At 35.2% G+C, this 19252-nt stretch overlaps 1 protein-coding gene across 13 annotated transcripts in view; it reads right to left on the bottom strand.

The window, feature by feature from the left end:
* Positions 1–19252, bottom strand: part of TCF12 (transcription factor 12) — a 366706-nt gene that overhangs the window by 32137 nt on the left and 315317 nt on the right. For all 13 annotated transcript variants that reach the window (XM_039230611.1, XM_039230614.1, XM_039230612.1 and 10 more), the window contains 5 exons: positions 17032–17137; positions 15884–16023; positions 15453–15597; positions 15055–15119; positions 6419–6497 (listed from right to left, as the gene is read on the bottom strand). In XM_039230611.1, the coding sequence (XP_039086542.1) occupies positions 6419–6497; positions 15055–15119; positions 15453–15597; positions 15884–16023; positions 17032–17137 (535 nt within the window). The remainder of the gene's footprint in view (positions 1–6418; positions 6498–15054; positions 15120–15452; positions 15598–15883; positions 16024–17031; positions 17138–19252) is intronic.

Below are 19252 nucleotides of genomic sequence, written 5' to 3'. Positions count from 1 at the left end.
GGAGTTGGGGAAAAGAAAAAAAAACTATACAGTACTTTTAAAAATAAATATTTTGTAAAAATTTGTATTAGTTATTATTAACTACTTCTGTTATTTTGTAACAAAAAAAGCAGAAACAGACCCATAAATACAGAGAATTAGTGGTTGACAGAGGGGCAGGAGGGAGGAGAGGAGATACAGGGTTCCAGTTATAGGATGAGTAAGTCATGGGGATGAAAGGCACAGTATAGGGAATACAATCAATGATGCTGTAATAGTAATACAACAATAGTAATAGTTGTAATAGAGGATAAAGAGCATTTCTGAATTAAAAGGTATAAATATATTCATGATACTCAATTCATAAAGCCATATTACCTTCTAAAGTGTCCTATTAACTTCTGCCATTAAGTTATGCACAAACGTACCAATTTCAAATGACTGCAAGTGCATTTAGGATTATCTGTTAAAGGTTTTCCCAAAATAATTTACACCAAACATATTATTTTATTTGGAAAATACCACTATGAAAATTGTTAAATTGTTATAAGTAGCAATAACACAGAGTGAAAAAAGATAGAAGTTCAAAGTAGAAAAAAATAAAAAGGAAGAAAACTGTAAAAAAGATGAAAGGATTAATCTATCCATGTCGTTGAGGAGAATGCAGACTGTGTATATGGAAATAAGTTATTTACAGAAAATAATGAAAACCATTATAGTTATTAATATTATAGTTATTAAGAAACGCTTCAGTGACAACCTGAGTTACATGAGAAATCTGAAGTTGGAGAACTTGCAGGTTTACTTAATTTGTTCATTTACTGCTAAATGAAATTTTAACCAATGTTCTTTCTACCAAGACTGTTGTTGCAGATTATTTGCCAAATTTAGGAAACAATGAAAATGTATGGTAAATTGTAACTATTATAGTTCAGTTTAGTTGAATAACCTACTAATTGTATTCCCGTCAATAAAATTTATTTTACACATTGGAAAAATTCTTAACCTGATTATACTTCACAATTATGCATACTATTGTGATTACACAGGAAAATTTTAAATACTAAAATTGAAAGAAAAAATACATATTATGTATTTCCTCAGCAAGCAGTTGTTTTTTACTTGTAAGCAAATCATAAATTATTCTAAGAACCATTTAAGGTTTCCTGCTGGACATACAAATGCAGTCATAATTCAACTACGTGAATTATGGACAATCTAAAATTGAGCAATGAAACAGAATCTTGTGAACTAACTTAAAATTAACAAGGTTAATTCTAATCCATTTTGAAAAAGGCCCTAGATTCCTTGTAATGTAATTTCTTTTAATGTTTACAATATTTTATTTTCTAACATTTTGCCCCAACTTTCCCATTCTCCCTTTGGTGATCAGCCTGCAGAAGACTTTAAATCATTAAATTATTTAATCTATATCAGATATTAACACAAGTTTTATGTTTAAACACCTCAGAGTTGTTACAATGCATCTGCTTGGCAAAACATGCCATTTTTGTGGTTCTCCAAGTAAGTTAGGGTTGAGGAATGCGGTATGTGCACTGAGTTACTTAGGTAAGAATTCACCTACATTCATTATTTTACTGACAGTGATATGAAGAAATCATTCTAAGGTCTATATTCAAAATATAATTCATAATTCATTAAATTGGAGAAATATATGTACACTCAAACCAGTTTTGTTTTTATTATAGACTGGGCTGCCCCAGTGTGACATACTGGGTTGAAACAAAATATTAACGTGCTTTAATCAATGATATCTGTTTGAACTTCATAGACACGCTAAGTTATATCTCATGGACAGAGCTCCTTGAACCCCAGTTACTCATTTCAAATATTACTCTATTAGTCACAAAGGGGATGACTGGATATTAGAGTTAGTTCAGTAGAAATCAGTCCTATTGCTGATGTTGGCATCTCTATCTCTAGCTTGTAATCATCAACTGTAACATTACACAAGTATGCAAGATAACAGAGAACAGGATATCTCCCGCTTTCCTTCCCTGTCACCTCTTATTTGGTATACATATAAAGAGGCTTAGGGCTTATTCTTCCTTCTATTAATAAGCACAAGTTTTCAACTGTTTATGCAGTCACCAATTTCTGTAACTGCCTAGGCTTTTTAGTGATCACCCCAAAAAGCTAGTTTATTCAAGAAGGATTGTAATAAACCTACCTGCTATTAAAATATAATGACCAGTTCTAGAAAACAAGCTAGCTAGGTAATTAGAAGAAGTGAGTTATTCGGCTAGAAAACGTGGAAAGGCTTTCTTTGATTACTAAATCTAAAATTCACCCAGTGTTTCTGATCTGCTCTCACTGAGTGGAACTTAAGCGTTAACTGATTAATTAATTTAGAGCCTAGATACCAACATTTTATATGGCTGAAAGAAATTCTTAGGACCACTTATCATGCATTTTCTTATTTTGTTAGTTGTTTCCCTCTGTAATCTCACCTTAAACTGAAACTTTCATGAGATCCCTCAAACTTGGAAAAGGTTGGGTAATCCTTAATGTAGCACTCAGTGCTTTGCTTTCCACAATGTGGTTCCAGCCAACCTTTCCATTTTAGTGCTTCCCACACACTTCCATACATGAAGAGTTCATAATCAGTCATCCCCATGACTCTAGATGAAGAAGTCATATGCTTTGTTTTGCATCTGGATCTTTGTTATACTCTTCCCTTTAGACCCAGGAAAGCTCTTTTTCCTCCTTTTAAAGTCCTGCTCTCCTCATGAAGTATATCGTGACCGTTCTATACCTTAGAGTGAATTCTGATGGCTATATTTTCGTGTATTTATCTTTTTAAAAAAATGCTTATTTATTTATTTTGAGAATGGGGGGAGAAGGCTCCAGGGCTCCAGAGGTAGATTGGGGGAGGGGGAGAGGAAGAGAAAGAGGAAGAGGAGGGGAAGGGGAGAGGAGAGGAGAGGAGAAGAGAGAGGGAGGGAGGGAGGGAGGGGCAGGCAGGCAGGCAGAGAATGAATCACAAGAAGGCTTTGTGCTGTCAACCCAAGGCGCAAGGCTTGATCTCACAACTGTAGATCATGACCTGAGCTGATATCAAGAGTCAGATGCTTATCCAACTGAGCCACCCAGGAACCCCATGTTGTTTACTTTTCATCTTCTCAGCTAAACTGAAAACCTGCTGAAGTCATATGATTATCTAACACCAGGCACACTGACATATGATTAAAATAAATATCTCATTGATTAGCTAAAACTAAGGAATCTTTTCTTCCTTCTCTTTCTCCATTTCTATTGTAAATGTCTTTAAGATTGCTATTATTAAGCATTTATTTTAATATCCAAGAAGGAGGTGAAGAAAGGAAAAACATGGTTTTGTCTGTCTGCTCTCCAAGTTCCCTCAGTAAACATATTCTTTTAAATACTTGTGTCCTTTCCTAAATGACAACTGTGATAGACATAGCCATTCTTCTCTTCTATCTTGCTGCCAGAGCCTTGATTTTGTTCAGAAGGGGGTAGGCTATCTATCCTTTCCTGGTGTGAACCAGAAAAGAGTAACTCTATCCTTAGCTCTCGGGGTAAACCCTGATGTCTACTATCCACATGGTAGTCCCATTTCTGTTATGACCAATGTGTTAGGGCCCACTGCTGGCCAAAGACTCATGAGGGTCAATCTGTTGAAGAGCCTTAGGAGAAAGATTCTTAAAATACAAAGAAAAGACAGTCCTTTTTCTTCTATTGAACACTGTTATGTCCACATAGGATACCTTGAACTGCTGAATTTTCCAGCAGCCTGAGGAAGAACTGCAGAAGTAGTAGAGCAGGAGTTCTGATACACTTGGGTCCAGGAACTTGCCTTGCTATGGGCTTCTTGTCATGAAGATATGCAATCCCCCTTATTATTTAAGTCAACCGAGACAAGAGTTTCTCTTCCTTTCAGCCTAAAGCATCCCAACTGATACACTAGCACTAGTGTCAGTGTACAGTATACACTGTAGTATTAGTGTATCTCAGAAGTTCCTCATAAGCATGCTCTAGGTAAAAATATATGTTCTTGGCCTGAAAAAGTTCCTAAGGAAAAGAATGGAATTTAAACAAGAATGATGGTTGCCTTATTAGTGGCCTAAGTGGCTCTTTACCCGTGTATCTATTCTCACAAGGCCTCTGCCAGTCTGACGTATGCTCAGGCTGCGGAACAGGACAAGTGCAGAGAACACACGGTGGGTGGAATTGTTTACTCTAGTTAATGGGCCACTGCCATACAAGGTACAAAATAATTTCCACATACTGTGTAGAAACTCTCGTTTGCTCCCTCTTTTTCATTTTTCCTTCAACTGTGAATAATTTATCACATCGTGCTTTCCTTTTTCCTTCTCTCTTTATATTTTTGCCAATTTAGGGTGTGTGTGTTATGTGTGTGGTGACAGGAAGGGGATACCAGAAACAGGAGAGGGGGAGAGATGCACTTGTATAAAATCAGTCTCTGATGTGCTGTTTCAGTAGGACTATAATAAGCCTTAAAGGAAAGAAAATACTTTTCTTCGATTATAACTGCTGAATTGAAAAAGAAGCCTATTAATATCTTCATCACACACTTCAATAGACCATAGATTTTCATTAATCAGCTGAATTAAAGGGGAAAAAAGGATATCACCCAATAAACATCAAATAAAGATGGAGGAGGAATGTAAGGTTTTCCTTTGGACCATTATTTTTTGAAAAATGTCGAAGTCTCTGATTTTCCACTTTAATGATATCCCCTCATAAATGCTGAACTCCTCTGCTCCCTGACTTCTCACCCAGTATTAATAAAAAACCAAAGGACACGTTTATAGATATCTTACTGAGTAGAAGAAAAGAAGAGAGGGAACATATAGTAAGCACCAATATTCTCATCTCTGATGAGAAAGGAAAACAGGCTGTGGCAAAAATGACACTGATAATTTGAGTAAAACTGCCAGGAGGGTGAGTAGGGTTAAAGTTACATCATTCTTCCTGTAATTTCAGCTCTCTGTTAAATAACAACTTTAAGTCAATGGGTCTTTCATAGTCCTGTCTATGTGGGGAACAGCTGTTCAATTTTTACTAGACAGCTGAAGCCATGGTGTCTGAGAAAGTGGCAAAACCCACTAAGAGCTGAAAGCAGCTGCCAGCAGTTTATCATCTCCACACTGGAATGCTTCTTAGCAGAGTCACAAAGCTAATACACAAAGCACAGGTGATAGCCAGGGTCCTGGTATACCAGAGCCCTGATTTCCCAGAAACCCTATATAATGGAAGAAGGCTTAACAACAACTACAACAACAACAACACAACAAAGCTACATGGGCTTAATTAATGACTGAGGTCAACTGCTGGAGGAATACTGCAATGTTTACCCAGAGGCCTAATGCCCTTCCCTCAGAATACATTTCTTCTTCAGCATGTTTTTTTTTTCTTCAAATACTGCTCAGAAAAATATCATACAAGTTTAAAAATCATAGCTTAATATATATTAAGAATTTTCCGGGGCGCCTGGGTGGCTCAGTTGGTTAAGTGTTTGACTTCAGCTCAGGTCATGATCTCACAGTTCGTGGGTTCGGGCCCCGCGTCGGGCTCTGTGCTGACGGCTAGCTCAGAGCCTGGAGCCTGTCTCTGTATTCTGTATTTCCCTCTCTCTCTGACCCTACTCTGCTCATGTTGTTTCTATCTCTCTCTCAAAAATAAATAAAACATTTAAAAAAATTTTTCCTATAATTTTATGTATTTCTAAGATCTAAAAATTCCTATTTATAATAGTAACAATTATATCTCAACAAATTTATACTGTAGGATAGTATCTGGAACTTGTCACAGCAAATATGGAAAAAAAACCCAGGAAAAAGTAAAGTAAATCGGAACTACTTATTTAACTCCACTAATAATATTCATCCACATTCACAGACTTCTTTTCCAAGCAAAAAAACTACATTACTCCTAAGAATATATAAATAAAATAATAACTTAGTAACTTAGTGGACCTAAAAATAAAGACAAGCTATCTAGCAGAAAGTTGTTAATCTCTGAGTCCTACACGTGGTACCTGGAAAATGCAGAGAACAAGGAAGAAAGAAGTTACATGTACTTCTAAATAGGTTATTTTGTTTACTTTCTATGCCACCTTACCCAAAATTCTGATTTATCTCCTTCTCTATATTTTGCTTTCATCCCTAATGTCTAGCCTTATTTTTATCCTGTTATAACAATTGTTCTTAGAAATTATACCAAATTAAGAATCTGAAAAGAGTAATTCAGAACTAGCAAATATTTCATTATTCTCCAAAATGAATTCAAGAAGGCTCTGTTTACATGTTTTCTCAAAATTCAGATAAATTTTTCATGAACTTTTACTATATTTTATTGGAAAACAGACAAAGTTCAAATATTTCAAAGTAGCCCCATACACGTTTTTAAGTTGATAGATCAAACAGCAGCCTACCTGTGAGAGGTGAGGGTGATCCAACTGGTGTTGATGGGTTTGATGGAAAACTACTGCTGGTATGGTCAGGAGAATAAATCTAACCAGAAAACAAAATATGCATTTATCAGTATGTGATAATAAAAATATAAATCCATTTTCATGGAGTTGTTTTTATAATCTAAGTTGCCACCCCTAAAACTCAGAATGAAAAATCTGTTTCATCAATTTAGTACTATTCCATTACCTAAAGGCTATATATAGTTTTAAAACTAGGATTAAAAAGTCATATATTCTAGGGGTGCCTGGTGGGCCCAATCAGTAAAGCATATGACTCTTGGTCTTGGGGTCATGAGTTTGATCTCCATGTAGGACACAGAGATTACTTACAAAAAGGATCATACATACTCTAATAATGAGAGGAATAAAATAGATATCTACTTATTATTATAGTTGAAAATTATCTGTTTCTGTTAGAACAAAAAAGAAGTGACTTTAAAGTTAACAAATCTAATAAACAATCTTTCTGGAATATATTATCTAAATAAGTGATATCCATTAAAAATAATTATATCAGGAAACAATGAACCTTTTGAAGACATCAGTCTTTAAAAATAGTTTTAAAGGCCAAAGAAAATATTTTTTTTTAAAAACAGTTACTCTTTATTTATCATTTAAAAAGCTCTGGGTTTGGGGTGCCTGGGTGGCCCAGTCGGTTAAGTATCCGACTTTGGCTCAGGTCGTGATCTCATGGCTCACAAGTTTGAGCCCAGCATCAGGCTCTGTGCTGACAGCTCAGAGTCTGGAACCTGTTTTGGATTCTGTGTCTCCCTCTCTTTCTCTGTGCCCCTGCCCTGCGCGCGTGCACTCTCTCTCTCTCAAAAATAAATAAATTAAATTAAATTAAAATAAATAAATAAATAAATAAATACTTTAAAAAAAAGTTCTCAGTTTGGTCAACTACATTTTTGCCAAATTTAGCTCCCAATGTATTGTGTAAAATCAAACTTGCTCTCAAAGCATACTTTGTCACCCTTGAGGAAAGCAGATGAAACCTAAAAGTCCCAAAATGATTTGTGGACTTTACTTCCTAAGAGGTCCACTTCAAATAGAATAACATCTGGATGTATAAATTTTGGTATTTTGGCTAAAAGTTTTGCTGCAATATTTTATATTTATTTCATATTGTTAAAAAAAACAGTGACCGACAATAGTGACAAGTTTACCTAATTAACCATTACATATTTTAAAAGTCACTTTAATCCAAGTACTAAGAGTCCCTGGGAAGATGTCTCTAGGACAATTCTATCTCTATAATGAGCATATTAAACTATCTTCACATCTCAACACTTAACTTAGGAGAGGCAAATCGACTTATATGGATGAATTTAAAAAGGAAAACTAGTTGTGGGTGAAAGAAGTCATCCAATAGAAACACCCCTTCTCTGAATAGGCTTAGAACTATAATGAATTTAACATGACCCAAATTAATGGCAAACAAGGGGGTCTCAGCACTGGTTTCAAACATAGTGTAATATGCTGAGAAAGCCAGACACTGGGACAGGCTCGTGTGAAACAAAATTCCACAAGTCATAATCATTAAATACAGCTTTTATTTTTTAAAAAGAAGAAAGTATTAAGTGAATTGTAAGCAGCCAGAGAGCCTATTTTCCTTTGACTACAAATGGATGTACCTACCTCAAAGAAAATACACCAATTTGTATAATGTTACTAAATTTTAACTGTAAATGTCTTTAATCATCAAATCTTCCCAAACAGCCAGATCTAAAAGTTGTATATTCAAGTTAAAAGCAATTCTGGAAAAGCAAAACTGTCAAGACTTCAAAAGACATTATGGAAGGACTTAGAAATGGGGGGGGGTAGTATGTTGTATTAAGATCAATACTGTCAGCCTTAAACTTGTTATCTTATAAGAAAAATCAGGATACACATGTGAAAATTAACTAAAGGTCACATTTTGTTCCCAATGGGCTACATGCATAAAGTGATTTAAACCACATGTGTAAATTAGGGAAGGTCACCAAACTTAAACAAAAACATATCTCAACATTTCCCTTAACTTTTATAAATTACTATTTTTCACATTCAAGATTCAAATAATTTTAACTTTCAGGAACAAATGATGCTAACTTTTATGAAACATGTCTTAACTAATATTGGTAAGAGAGGGAAGAGTTGACAACATTGATGGTGGCTGCATGAGCAGTGAGAAGAGTTTCAGTTTTATGCAAAACTCCAATTATCATAAACTAGACCTACTCGCTGAGTTTTGATTTCCTTGTAAAGATTAACAGCATGAAAGCACTAGAGAAACAGCATCACCACTCTGTCATACCCTCTTGGTTTTGTTGTTTCTTCATAGTGTGTACATTAATCCTTAACTGTCTAAACTTGTTTGTTTTCTTATCTGTCTCTTACATTTTTACCTCAGTAAAATGTATGCTTCAGAAGAGCAAGGACTTTGTCTTATTCAGACAAAATTTGAATTATACAAGATTTGCAGTAGCTTCCGATTCTACAACAGTGCTGGTAAATACATACTTGTTGAAAGAATGATTATTATTCTTCTGAGAATTTACTATTTGAGTATTTTTTAAAAAAATCACTGGATATAGTTAATACCCAGGCTCCATCTCTCTTTCACACTTCCAGTTACTTAATATAGATTTCCCTAAGAGCTCTAGTTTCAGTTTTCTTTTCTATTCACCTGTGTTTTACCCCTTGGTAATACCACTTCTGTAAAGTATCAACTATGACATCTCTGTGAATGACTACTAAGTTGACATTTCTATCCTCACACTGGTTGCTGGACTTCTCCATCTGGACATACTCTTTCATTTCAAGCTCATTATGTCAAGCCAAACTTTGCATCACTGCCCCAAGTTTCCTACCTTGCTCATCTTTACTATTCTGTTTCCTCAACTTCAGCATCAGCATTCTCATGGCCACCAAAATCATACTCTCTTTCCCCAACTTCTCTCTACCACCCTTCCTACCACAGACTGCCAGTACCTACCATTCTCTTTTAGGTCTCTGGGATAGGCACACATCCTTCTCACCACCATGACACTGCTTTAAAACTTTAGTAGAACTTGCAGATGGATTATTTAAGTCTTTTATATTTCTAGTGACTCCCTGATCCTTTCACCCCTTATATAATTGCCTGAGTTATTTTTCCCAATCAGTTTTAAATAGTCAAATTCCACACAGTGCTTCCTGCAGCCCACTAAACAGAAATAGAATGACATTTGATACCTTCCATAATCTGATCACAATAATATCTAACTTATAACCTACATGTAACATTATGTACCCTATTATGCAAACAATATATGTTATTTTTTTCCACTTTCTGAACAGAGCTTTTGCTTTCAAAATGCCTGTTTCTTAATTTCTCCCTGATGGAATTTTATACCACATGACAGCCCAACTCACATCTCCCTCTTTACACTCATCCTCTCCTCCTTTATAACTCTTAGAATAACCTATATTTCTCTTTGGTCTTTTACTTTACATTGTGTTCTACATTAACATTTTTGGTATATCTGTCGTATCTCCTCTCCTTGATTGTAAGCTCTTTAAAGGCAGAGACCTTACATTATTCTGTATTGAATCCACCACTGCCTATGTCTTATACAAGTAGGTGCTCAATACTTATTTTTTAAAAAAACTTGAGCAATTAAACTGCACTTGAAATCTGCTATAAATACTTTTTGATAAAAAAACAAGACTCAGTAAATGGTAGTATTTACCTTAGTATTTATGTAATGGGGTTCAGTAACAGAAATATCAAAGGGATTAAAAGATCTTGTTACAAAGGTGAATTCATTTACAAATCATTTTTGTGGTTATAAGCTTTAAGAACAATGATATAGTGATGTTCTACTATTTCTGAGAAATTAGTGTTGATGTATGAAGCTGTCCATATTATTGTTAGGTAGGCATGGGGGTTTGAGGGTATAAGTAGATTATCAAGACTATCAAATGAGGGTTTTTAAAAATCACTGTAAAAATGCATATCAAGTATAAAATGTATCAAGTATAAAATAGCTAACTTTGGTGTTTCTTCAAAAGTACTTCTCCACTTGTATAATAAAAGGGATTTTCTCCACTCACCCACCACACTGTCTAGTTCTACTTTGCTCTAAATTAAAATGATTACAGACATAATTGTTATGAACACTTTTCCGGAACTGACAGATAGCCTGGCAAGTTATAGGACATTTTCTTGTCCCTGTTACTTTCATAAAAAGAATGGGTATGTGGGGAGACAAGGAGCAATACAACATAATAAAAAACAGGATAATACTGCCTTTTAGATCACAGATCATTTCATTACATTGTTTATTCTATCAGCTATGTTTATTCTATCACCAACCATGTACAAATTACACTTATTCTATAGAAACTGTAAGAAATTCTAACACTAGGCTTTATTGGACAACAAACATTCTAAATTAGGATTTCAGTACTTCTTGTACTTTCTGACCTTAAAGAACTCCTACACTGATGTTTGAAAGAAAAAAAAAAGTCAAGTCACTTAAAAAATGGGGATGGGAGTGATTTAGAATCTAAAGCATAAACACAAAGTAAGAACTCATTCTGCATGCAGTCCATGGTCCTCATACTATTAAATGACCAATGATGAATAACTCCCAATACCTTCTGCCAGGCTTAACCGGTAATATGCCTCATTTTACTGCAACAAATGAGGCTCCTCCTCCTATCAGTCATGGTCTATTCCAATCAGCGGGGTGCCAATAAGCCAGAAGCTAATGAAAAGGGCCTCAGACAAAAAAGAAACAATGGAGGGCTCCCAAGCCCAACCTTGGAACTGTGAGCCCAATTTTTTAAACACTACAGTGCACATTTCAGTTAATCTTTATTATGCTAATGTTATTGAGTCTAAGGAACAAAGAAACTTATTTCATGAATTACTTTTAAACGTCAACTTCCCTGAATTTTCTTTTCTTTTGTTAGAGACTACTGACCATTTAACTATCCAGATTAATACACACACACACACATACACATACACACACGCGCACGCACACACACACACACACATCCACCCACCACTCTTTCTCTCTCTCCTTTGCTCAGAGGTAGAAATCAAAACATAAATTATCACAAAGAAGTCTGATATAATCAACAAAGTTAAACAGACCTCTTGTTTGATCTCCTCTAAATTAAAGACCAAGTGTTTTGATATGGTATTAGGCACTGAAATAAACCAGATGTTTCTTCCTCTATATAACTCTCCATGGGCACAATCTTAAAGGGTTATTGTCTGGCAAATGTTCAGGGAAACACATTAGAAATGGCACGAATACCCAGATTTTCCTTTCCTTCTATCTACTCTAGTTTATTATCTAAACTAATGCATAATCCACAGGGCTTTGGGAACTTTGTGTAAATACTTTCATGTACAATTCTCTTTCTAGCTATCCTGAGATTAAGACCACAATTATCCTGGCTTAAACCTAAAATAAAGGAACCTTTGCAAATGTATTATCTGGCCTTACATGTTTAATCACAGTATTCTGTGCGCTTTTTAATACCTAAACTAAAGAACAAAGGTTGTACCCTGTGATGTTTCACACATGAAAGACCTTCTAAGATGTGTATCAGACGACTGGAGAGCTAGAAATAACTTCTAATGACAACAGCACGGTGTTTTCTCCATCTAAAACTAGATGCTATATTAAAAATGTCATATTCTAAAGAACTTAAAATTTCAAAATATGCATGGTCACCATTTCCAAAGGTTTATAATACCTAACATAAAATTCTGATATGTGTGTTACACTCTCAAATATAATCCTCAGAAAATTCCTTCTCCTCATCTCTTCTAATCCCTCCTATCCCCCATGTTATGTTTTTGTTTTTCAGTACATTCTGTGAGTACTAAAGTGAATGTGAGTCTGTAATGGAAGTTAGAGAAAAGAATGTGTTTCAGGGAGGTGTCTGGTGGGGAGGGGGCAGCAAATGGGTTGAAGGAAGGGATTTCAAATGTGCAGACTATGGCACGCAGTGATGGAGCAGATGGAATGCATCACCATCAGCTATGACAGAAATGATTTATGGAATGACCTGGCTGCTCCTGCCTAGTAACAACATAGGATGACAGAACTGGGTTTCCATGACAACTAAAGCCCACCCACTAACTAGATTAGACATTCTTCCCTGGCTTCCACTCACAGATAATTTTTTTTTTCCTAATGCCAACTGGCTAGTATACTGGTCATAATATGGGAAAATAGACAACCACTAGCAGAGTAACTGAAAGGGCACTTGAAGGACCACTGAGAACATCACAAGTTCTACAAGAACCTGACAAGGTTCCTTTATAGAAGTCTTCCTTGTGGAAAATAAACAAAAGAGCTTTGAGGAAAAAAGCCCCCAAAATGCGTGTTTTTTTAAAGTTGCCTAGAAATCAAAGTTCAATGTAATTTGTCTTCATACTTGTGAAATATCTGCTTCTGGATCTTTTCAGAATCAGCAGCACAAACATGGCAAGCCAATCAAATACCTGGGAGGCACTCAGATTTAATTTTATAGAATTATTTTATTTTCAAGCAAGTCATTTTCATTCAGTGGGAGTAAGTCGAGAAAGAGTAGGACAACTTCCTTTAATCCTCATCAACACCCTGTGAAACAACACTCACCGTAGCATTCTCTTTCTGGAGAAACAGTAGTGAAGCTGGTCAGATCAAGGTTCTAACCTAATATATATGGGCTTTACTCTTCCTAGCTTTGTGATCCCTAGGACAAACTACTTAATCTTTCTGAGCTGAAGTTATTTAACCTTTTAAACTTTAGTTCCTCCTCTTTAATGTGGGGATAATAATGGCAATCTCGCAGGGTTTTCTTGAGGATTAAATGAAACAAAGCACATAAATGCTTAGTATAATGCATAGCATCAAGTAAACATTCAAAGTATAGCTGATTTTTTGTGGGTTTTGTTATCATTGTCTCTATTTTTGTCAATGTGATGTAAAACTGAATTCAACAAACATTTATTGAGCTCTATCTTGTGGGGTACTCCACTATGTGGTTGATGAGTTTGCCTTGGCTTTATTTCTCAAGAAACTTGTACTGGGATACAGAGAAAGGTTTATTTACAGAAACTATATACAAAGAGATTTATCTCCGTAAATGTTCAATGGTTGCTTCCTTTAACTCACACATTAAGTGGTCTGCCTTCCCCAGGAACAGCAGTATATGTTGTCTAATAGAGTAAACTACACCTCATAGAAAATGTCAGACAATTCTGTAGGAATTCTGAGAGGTGTAACATTTAAAAGGAAAAAAGACAAGAAAGAAAAAGCCTAAGGAGAAAGTTCAGAAAGTCCAAAGCAGATGTGCTTTTAAATAATTAGATTTGGAGTCTTTGTGAATTACTAGTAAATGCTTTCCCAAAAGAATTCCACAAGAAGGGATTTCAGTTTTGATGTTTTAAGGATCAGCTATTAAAACAATCTTTGCTTTGGGGCGCCTGAGTGGCTCAGTCGGCTCAGTCGGTTAAGCGTCTGACTTCGGCTCAGGTCATGATCTCACGGTTTGTGGGTTCAAGCCCCACATCGGGTTCTGTGCTGGTAGCTCAGAGCTTGGAGCCTGTTTTGGATTCTGTGTCTCCCTCTTTCTCTGACCCTCCCCTGCTCACATTCTGTCTCTCTCTGTCTCATAAATAAATAAAAACTATAATTAAAAAAAAAACCCGGGGCGCCTGGGTGGCTTAGTCGGTTAAGCGTCTGACTTTCGCTTAGGTCATGATCTCGCGGTTCGTGGGTTCGAGCCCCGCGTCGGGCTCTGTGCTGACTGCCAGCTCAGAGCCTGGAGCCTGTTTCAGTCTGTGACTCCCTCTCTCTCTGACCCTCCCCTGCTCACGCTGTCTCTCTCTCTGTCTCCTAGAAATAAATAAAACATTAAAAAATTAAAAAAAAAAAAAAAAACAAAAACCAAAAAAAACCCAATCATTGCTTTGTTATTAATGATCTGATGTGATATAAATTAGCTGCTCAAGAAAATACTATGGGATTCCTTTGAATCAGTTTTACTCTTGTTAGCATGAGTTCTTTCAATGAATCTGGCTTTTTAGGGAAGACTCTCCTTTCCCGTTTTCTGAATGAATCAGCTGCAGATGACTTTCCCTTTTAAAAAATATGTAAACTACTTTTTGTCTTGGAAAAATTTCTTATAAAGGCACTTTCTTCTGTGGACCAGAAGAATAAGAGAAGAATAAATGAGTTGTCTTTCTTGGTTTCATTTGACTTAGTTAAATGGGCAACTTACTAAGTATGTTTTTAAAACTAATAAATATATTTAATTATTAATCTCAGTAATTTGTTTTAAATTTAAAAATGCCTAAATTTCTCTTCTTTCTACTACATCTGTTCCACTAATTTAATTTGAAGTTAGAAGGACAGGTCGTGTGGGAATGAGGTTGGAAGGTGTTCTCATGAGTTAAATTTTAAGGGCAGCATGAATCAATACAAACCAAGAATAGCTTTAAATGAGTTATGAAGTTGATTTTGTTATAACTATACCCTTTAACTATGACACATACTGTCCACAAAATACTGTGTTTAGCAGTATAAAATTCATTCAGCAGAATATGTAAAATCAATACTCACAGATGCCAGAGCCTTTCCAAGGGCATCACCTGTCTGTGAACTTCCAGCAGCAGTCCCTCTGGTTCCTGAATATTTCAGGTAGAAAACAAATAAAGAATTTTAGCGGGCAGACTTTTTTTTTTTTTTTTTTTTTAGCATTCTGCCATGATTTCAATGGTGTTCTCTATTGTTATCTCACACACTGTCACAGTAAATCACCAAATATTCTGTATGTGTTGTACTTAATTAGCTAATTTAAGATGGGTTCCTTACTAGCTTCTACATTAATGAAAATTAAAGTTTTTCTTCCTTTCTTTCACTTTTAGACTCAATACTAAAAAATATATTGAAAGATGTGGGGATTATTGAAAATCCCCAAAGTAGCTCTTAGGGAGGTGTACCAACCCAAAGCAGCTCACCGAGAATGCTATCTGATCCATTGATGGGAGGAGTGTGTGAGGCAGCAACATACGGCGAACTGCTGGTACTGCCACGATGGAAGCTAGACATTGGTGGGAGACTCGTGTTTATGTCTGTAGGTGAGACTGAGTGTGGAGGATAGCTCTAGAGAAAGGAGAAAAGAGACATGATCTATTAAATACACTTTCTGAATAATATGCACACATGGCTGGACAACTATGACAACAGGTCAAAAAGAACATTACAAATTGGAAGTTGAAGAGTGATACTACTGTCATTTACTTTTTAAAAAGGCATGTTAACTGCAGTAACCCTTGAAGTATTTAAATGTCAGAAGTTTTGGCAGAATCAAATCTTACACTTGTAATCCAAAGAGAAACACAAGTGAGGACAAAGTGCTGCCGCACCCTAGTCATGTGTTACAGCCTACCAAGCGGTCATGTGAATGAAGGCTGCCATAACTACTGGACTGAGACATGTGGGAAGTGGAGGTCCCCAGAATTCCACCAAAACCAGGCTGGCTCATCCCATTTGATGAACTCCAAAGGTCAGAAGAATTGTGGGTCCCATCTAAGATGAAAAGAGAAATAGAAAATTTTTCTTAGCTAGAACGTTTTCTTTTATCTTGATGATGCTGTAAGATTTCCAAAGGTACCCTTCAGATACTCTTTTCCTCCTCTTTCCAACCCAGTCTTCCATCTAGTTTTCTTTCCTCCAAACTGTATAATTACTATTTAAAAAGAGGGAATAAGGCTTTATAGTTGGAGGAGAAAAAAAGCAATGCAAAATGTAGTCAGTAGACTGTTATAAAAACCCTTAGAAGATCTAAATTCATATCAAAGAGAAAAATAGAAATATCAAATTTGAGGATCAATTTTGGTTAAATGGCATAACCATAAATATACAAAAAAGTTCTTTAGAACAGGGAATGTATGTTATACCAAAAATTCTGAAACTGTGGAGTAGGAAGTTTCTATAATAGTAAAAATAAGTAATTGGTAATGACTATATTATAGACAGCCTGCAAATGAAATGTGTTAGCAATGACTTCACTCACCAGTGTAAAGTCAGGGAAGCATTTATGTAGTGATTTATTGCTCCCATAGTATATGCTTCCCATAGTCCAAAACCACAGGAGATCAAATAAAAATGCGAGACACGAATTAAAGGAAATGCAACACTTTCTCTCTTCTAACAAGTCTTAATCTGTTCTATGATATACACTGTATTTATATTGATCATTCTAGGGGTGACATGAGTCTGCAACTTAAATAAGAAACTAGAGTAGTTAATAGCTTTCATTCATTTAAATTCTATGAAAAAGAGCAGCTCTACTCATTTTTCTCAAATGAAGTCCTTTGTATTAGACAGACACTCCAAACGTTTGCTGGATATTCCAACTATATTGCAATCGGCAGTAAATAACATTAGAAACTTTAATTTACTTTGGCCAAAAATGCCTAGATACATGATATCTGAGTATGTGTGTAGGTATTCTCTTTCCTCACAGTTTAAAAATATTAGCTAATATACAACAGATAACTGCTGTAGGGTTAACAACTATCTAGCAGTACTTACCTTGCATAAAGAAAGTGCTAGCAAACATACTGGTTGGTGGCTTGGGAGATGGATAACTAGGAGATTCACGGTTGAAATCATCTGAATTTGGGGATGGTGCATACACCTTAAAATTAAATGGGAAATTTAATTAAAATGGAAATGACTATCATATCATTTATGTAAAATGAGTGCTACATTTCATCAAGTGCCTAAACCGGCCTATTTAATATCTATAATGGCCTGCCAGAAATCCAAAGAAATGGACTAAATCCACATATGTAATAATCTAACTTGGTTACCACTTATGTATTTGTTTTTAGCTGATTACTAGAGAAAAATACTACTCCAAATAATGCCATCTTTGTGTGACAATTACACCAGTTGTTGAAAAAATTCATAAATGTTGATTTTGCTTACAAAACACAAATCCATATATAGGCTCATGACTCAAAATGTGGTGGTTCAGAATTTGGGTTCATAAAATTCATTCTTTTCACTGTTATAAGATTTATCAAAATCAAAATGAGTTAAATTAAAAGTTACTATAGTTTGTTATTAAAAGATAACCACAAAAGGCACAACATGAGTTTTTAGGAACTTGCTTAAGTTATTATAGTGAGGTTAGCATAATTAAAATAAAATTCTGCTGAGGGATTTTCTTTAGTTTCAAGCAAACTTCTAACTCTGGCACGGCTTTAAGAAAAATATCATTTAATTTATCGGAGCAGTATTAATTTCCTTTGGTAAACCTTTGCTTCAGATAAGCAAAGTATGAACATTTTGAATTGGCAAATGGCCAACATTGTCATTTCTCTGCAAAACTAAATGGGCAGCCAAATAACCTTAATAATCAAAACATGATAAAACCATTCTCATGGTGATTACTAAAATCAAGAAGGAAAACAAACGATTAGGTGAGCCGTTCTCTGTAAAGGCAAAAGTAAATCAAGAGTCACAAAGAATGGAAATGTGTCCTACTCAACAGTATATGAAACATATTTCTTAAGTTTGATAAGAGTATATCCACTAAATTTCACTCCAAAATAAAAATCCTAAGTGTTCACCTAAGTGGGATAAAGTAGCTACTTTATTAAAATTATGGGAGCATGTATAAAAATCATACACATATTTTTGGCAGAAGCATAGAAAATTTCTGTTATTACACATAGGAAACCCAGTAGTTATACCTCTGGACACAGAACTGGGAAGGAGGATGTTTACTTTATGTCCGTCTACATAGTCTGGTATTTTATTCTGAGCAAACATATTGGTCTATGCACTAATAAAAAAGTTGAGGAATCACATGCTGAGATGAAAATGGGGGCCAAAATTTTATTTACATAAACTATCATTCATATTCATTTATTCTTCCTTTGAGGCATTAAATAACTATAAAGACTTTTGACAAATCACCTAACCCTCCAAGACTCAATTTCCTCATTGGTAAAATGATGCTAAGGGTACTTGCATCAGGGGGCTGATGGGAATATCAAATGAGATAATACATATACAATGGTTAGCACAGCAAGCTCTAAGTATTAGTAAATGGTATCTCAATCATTTTTCTATCATTCTTGTAGGAGCCATTATACTGCCAATATTGCTCTTGTTCAGTCCTTGAACTGTTATTTAGAGTTTTTGTCTGCATGTTCCTACTTAAAGTACAATTAATCCTAAATAAAATGTTAAAAAGTCAGTTTTTACTCTTCTTGCTAGTTGTTTTAATACTAACACAGGTGTATCTTTTTAATGGAGTGGCATTCAGGTTAGCTTCCTCTCACATCCCAGAGGTAAAAACATACACCTGTGGTACCTGAAAAATTTGGGACAAGATGGATTTCTAAGAACTACCTAGAAGGACCCTAGAGAGAGAAATATGGCAGATAAAATGTGTTTTCTTCCCCATTAAACATATTAAATACACTTTTTCTAGTTTAGTGCTATTACATAAGATAGTGTCAGAATGAAATAATTGGGTATATACAGTTGTGTTTGGAGCGTTTTATATAGGCTAATGGGCATGAAAAAGTTTTCAGGAAAGGAATTTGCAATTTTTTCTTTTAATCCAGTTTCACTACCTAAACTTAGCCACAGCTAGACGTCCTCTGTCCCCTTTATACATAGAGTTTTCCTAAACTAGGCTGAAATTACAAACGATGAAGAATAAAGTAAATCCATAGACACAGCAAGAAAATACATGAGAATATAATTCAGAAGACTGCATTAGAACATATGCTCT

This window comes from Hyaena hyaena, unplaced genomic scaffold, assembly GCF_003009895.1.
Source record: "Hyaena hyaena isolate Hyena2069 unplaced genomic scaffold, ASM300989v1 scaffold_49, whole genome shotgun sequence".
In the NCBI taxonomy this organism is placed as follows: domain Eukaryota; kingdom Metazoa; phylum Chordata; class Mammalia; order Carnivora; family Hyaenidae; genus Hyaena; species Hyaena hyaena.
The sequence above is the reverse complement of the archived record's forward strand: the minus strand, read 5'-3'. Positions and strand labels throughout refer to the sequence as shown.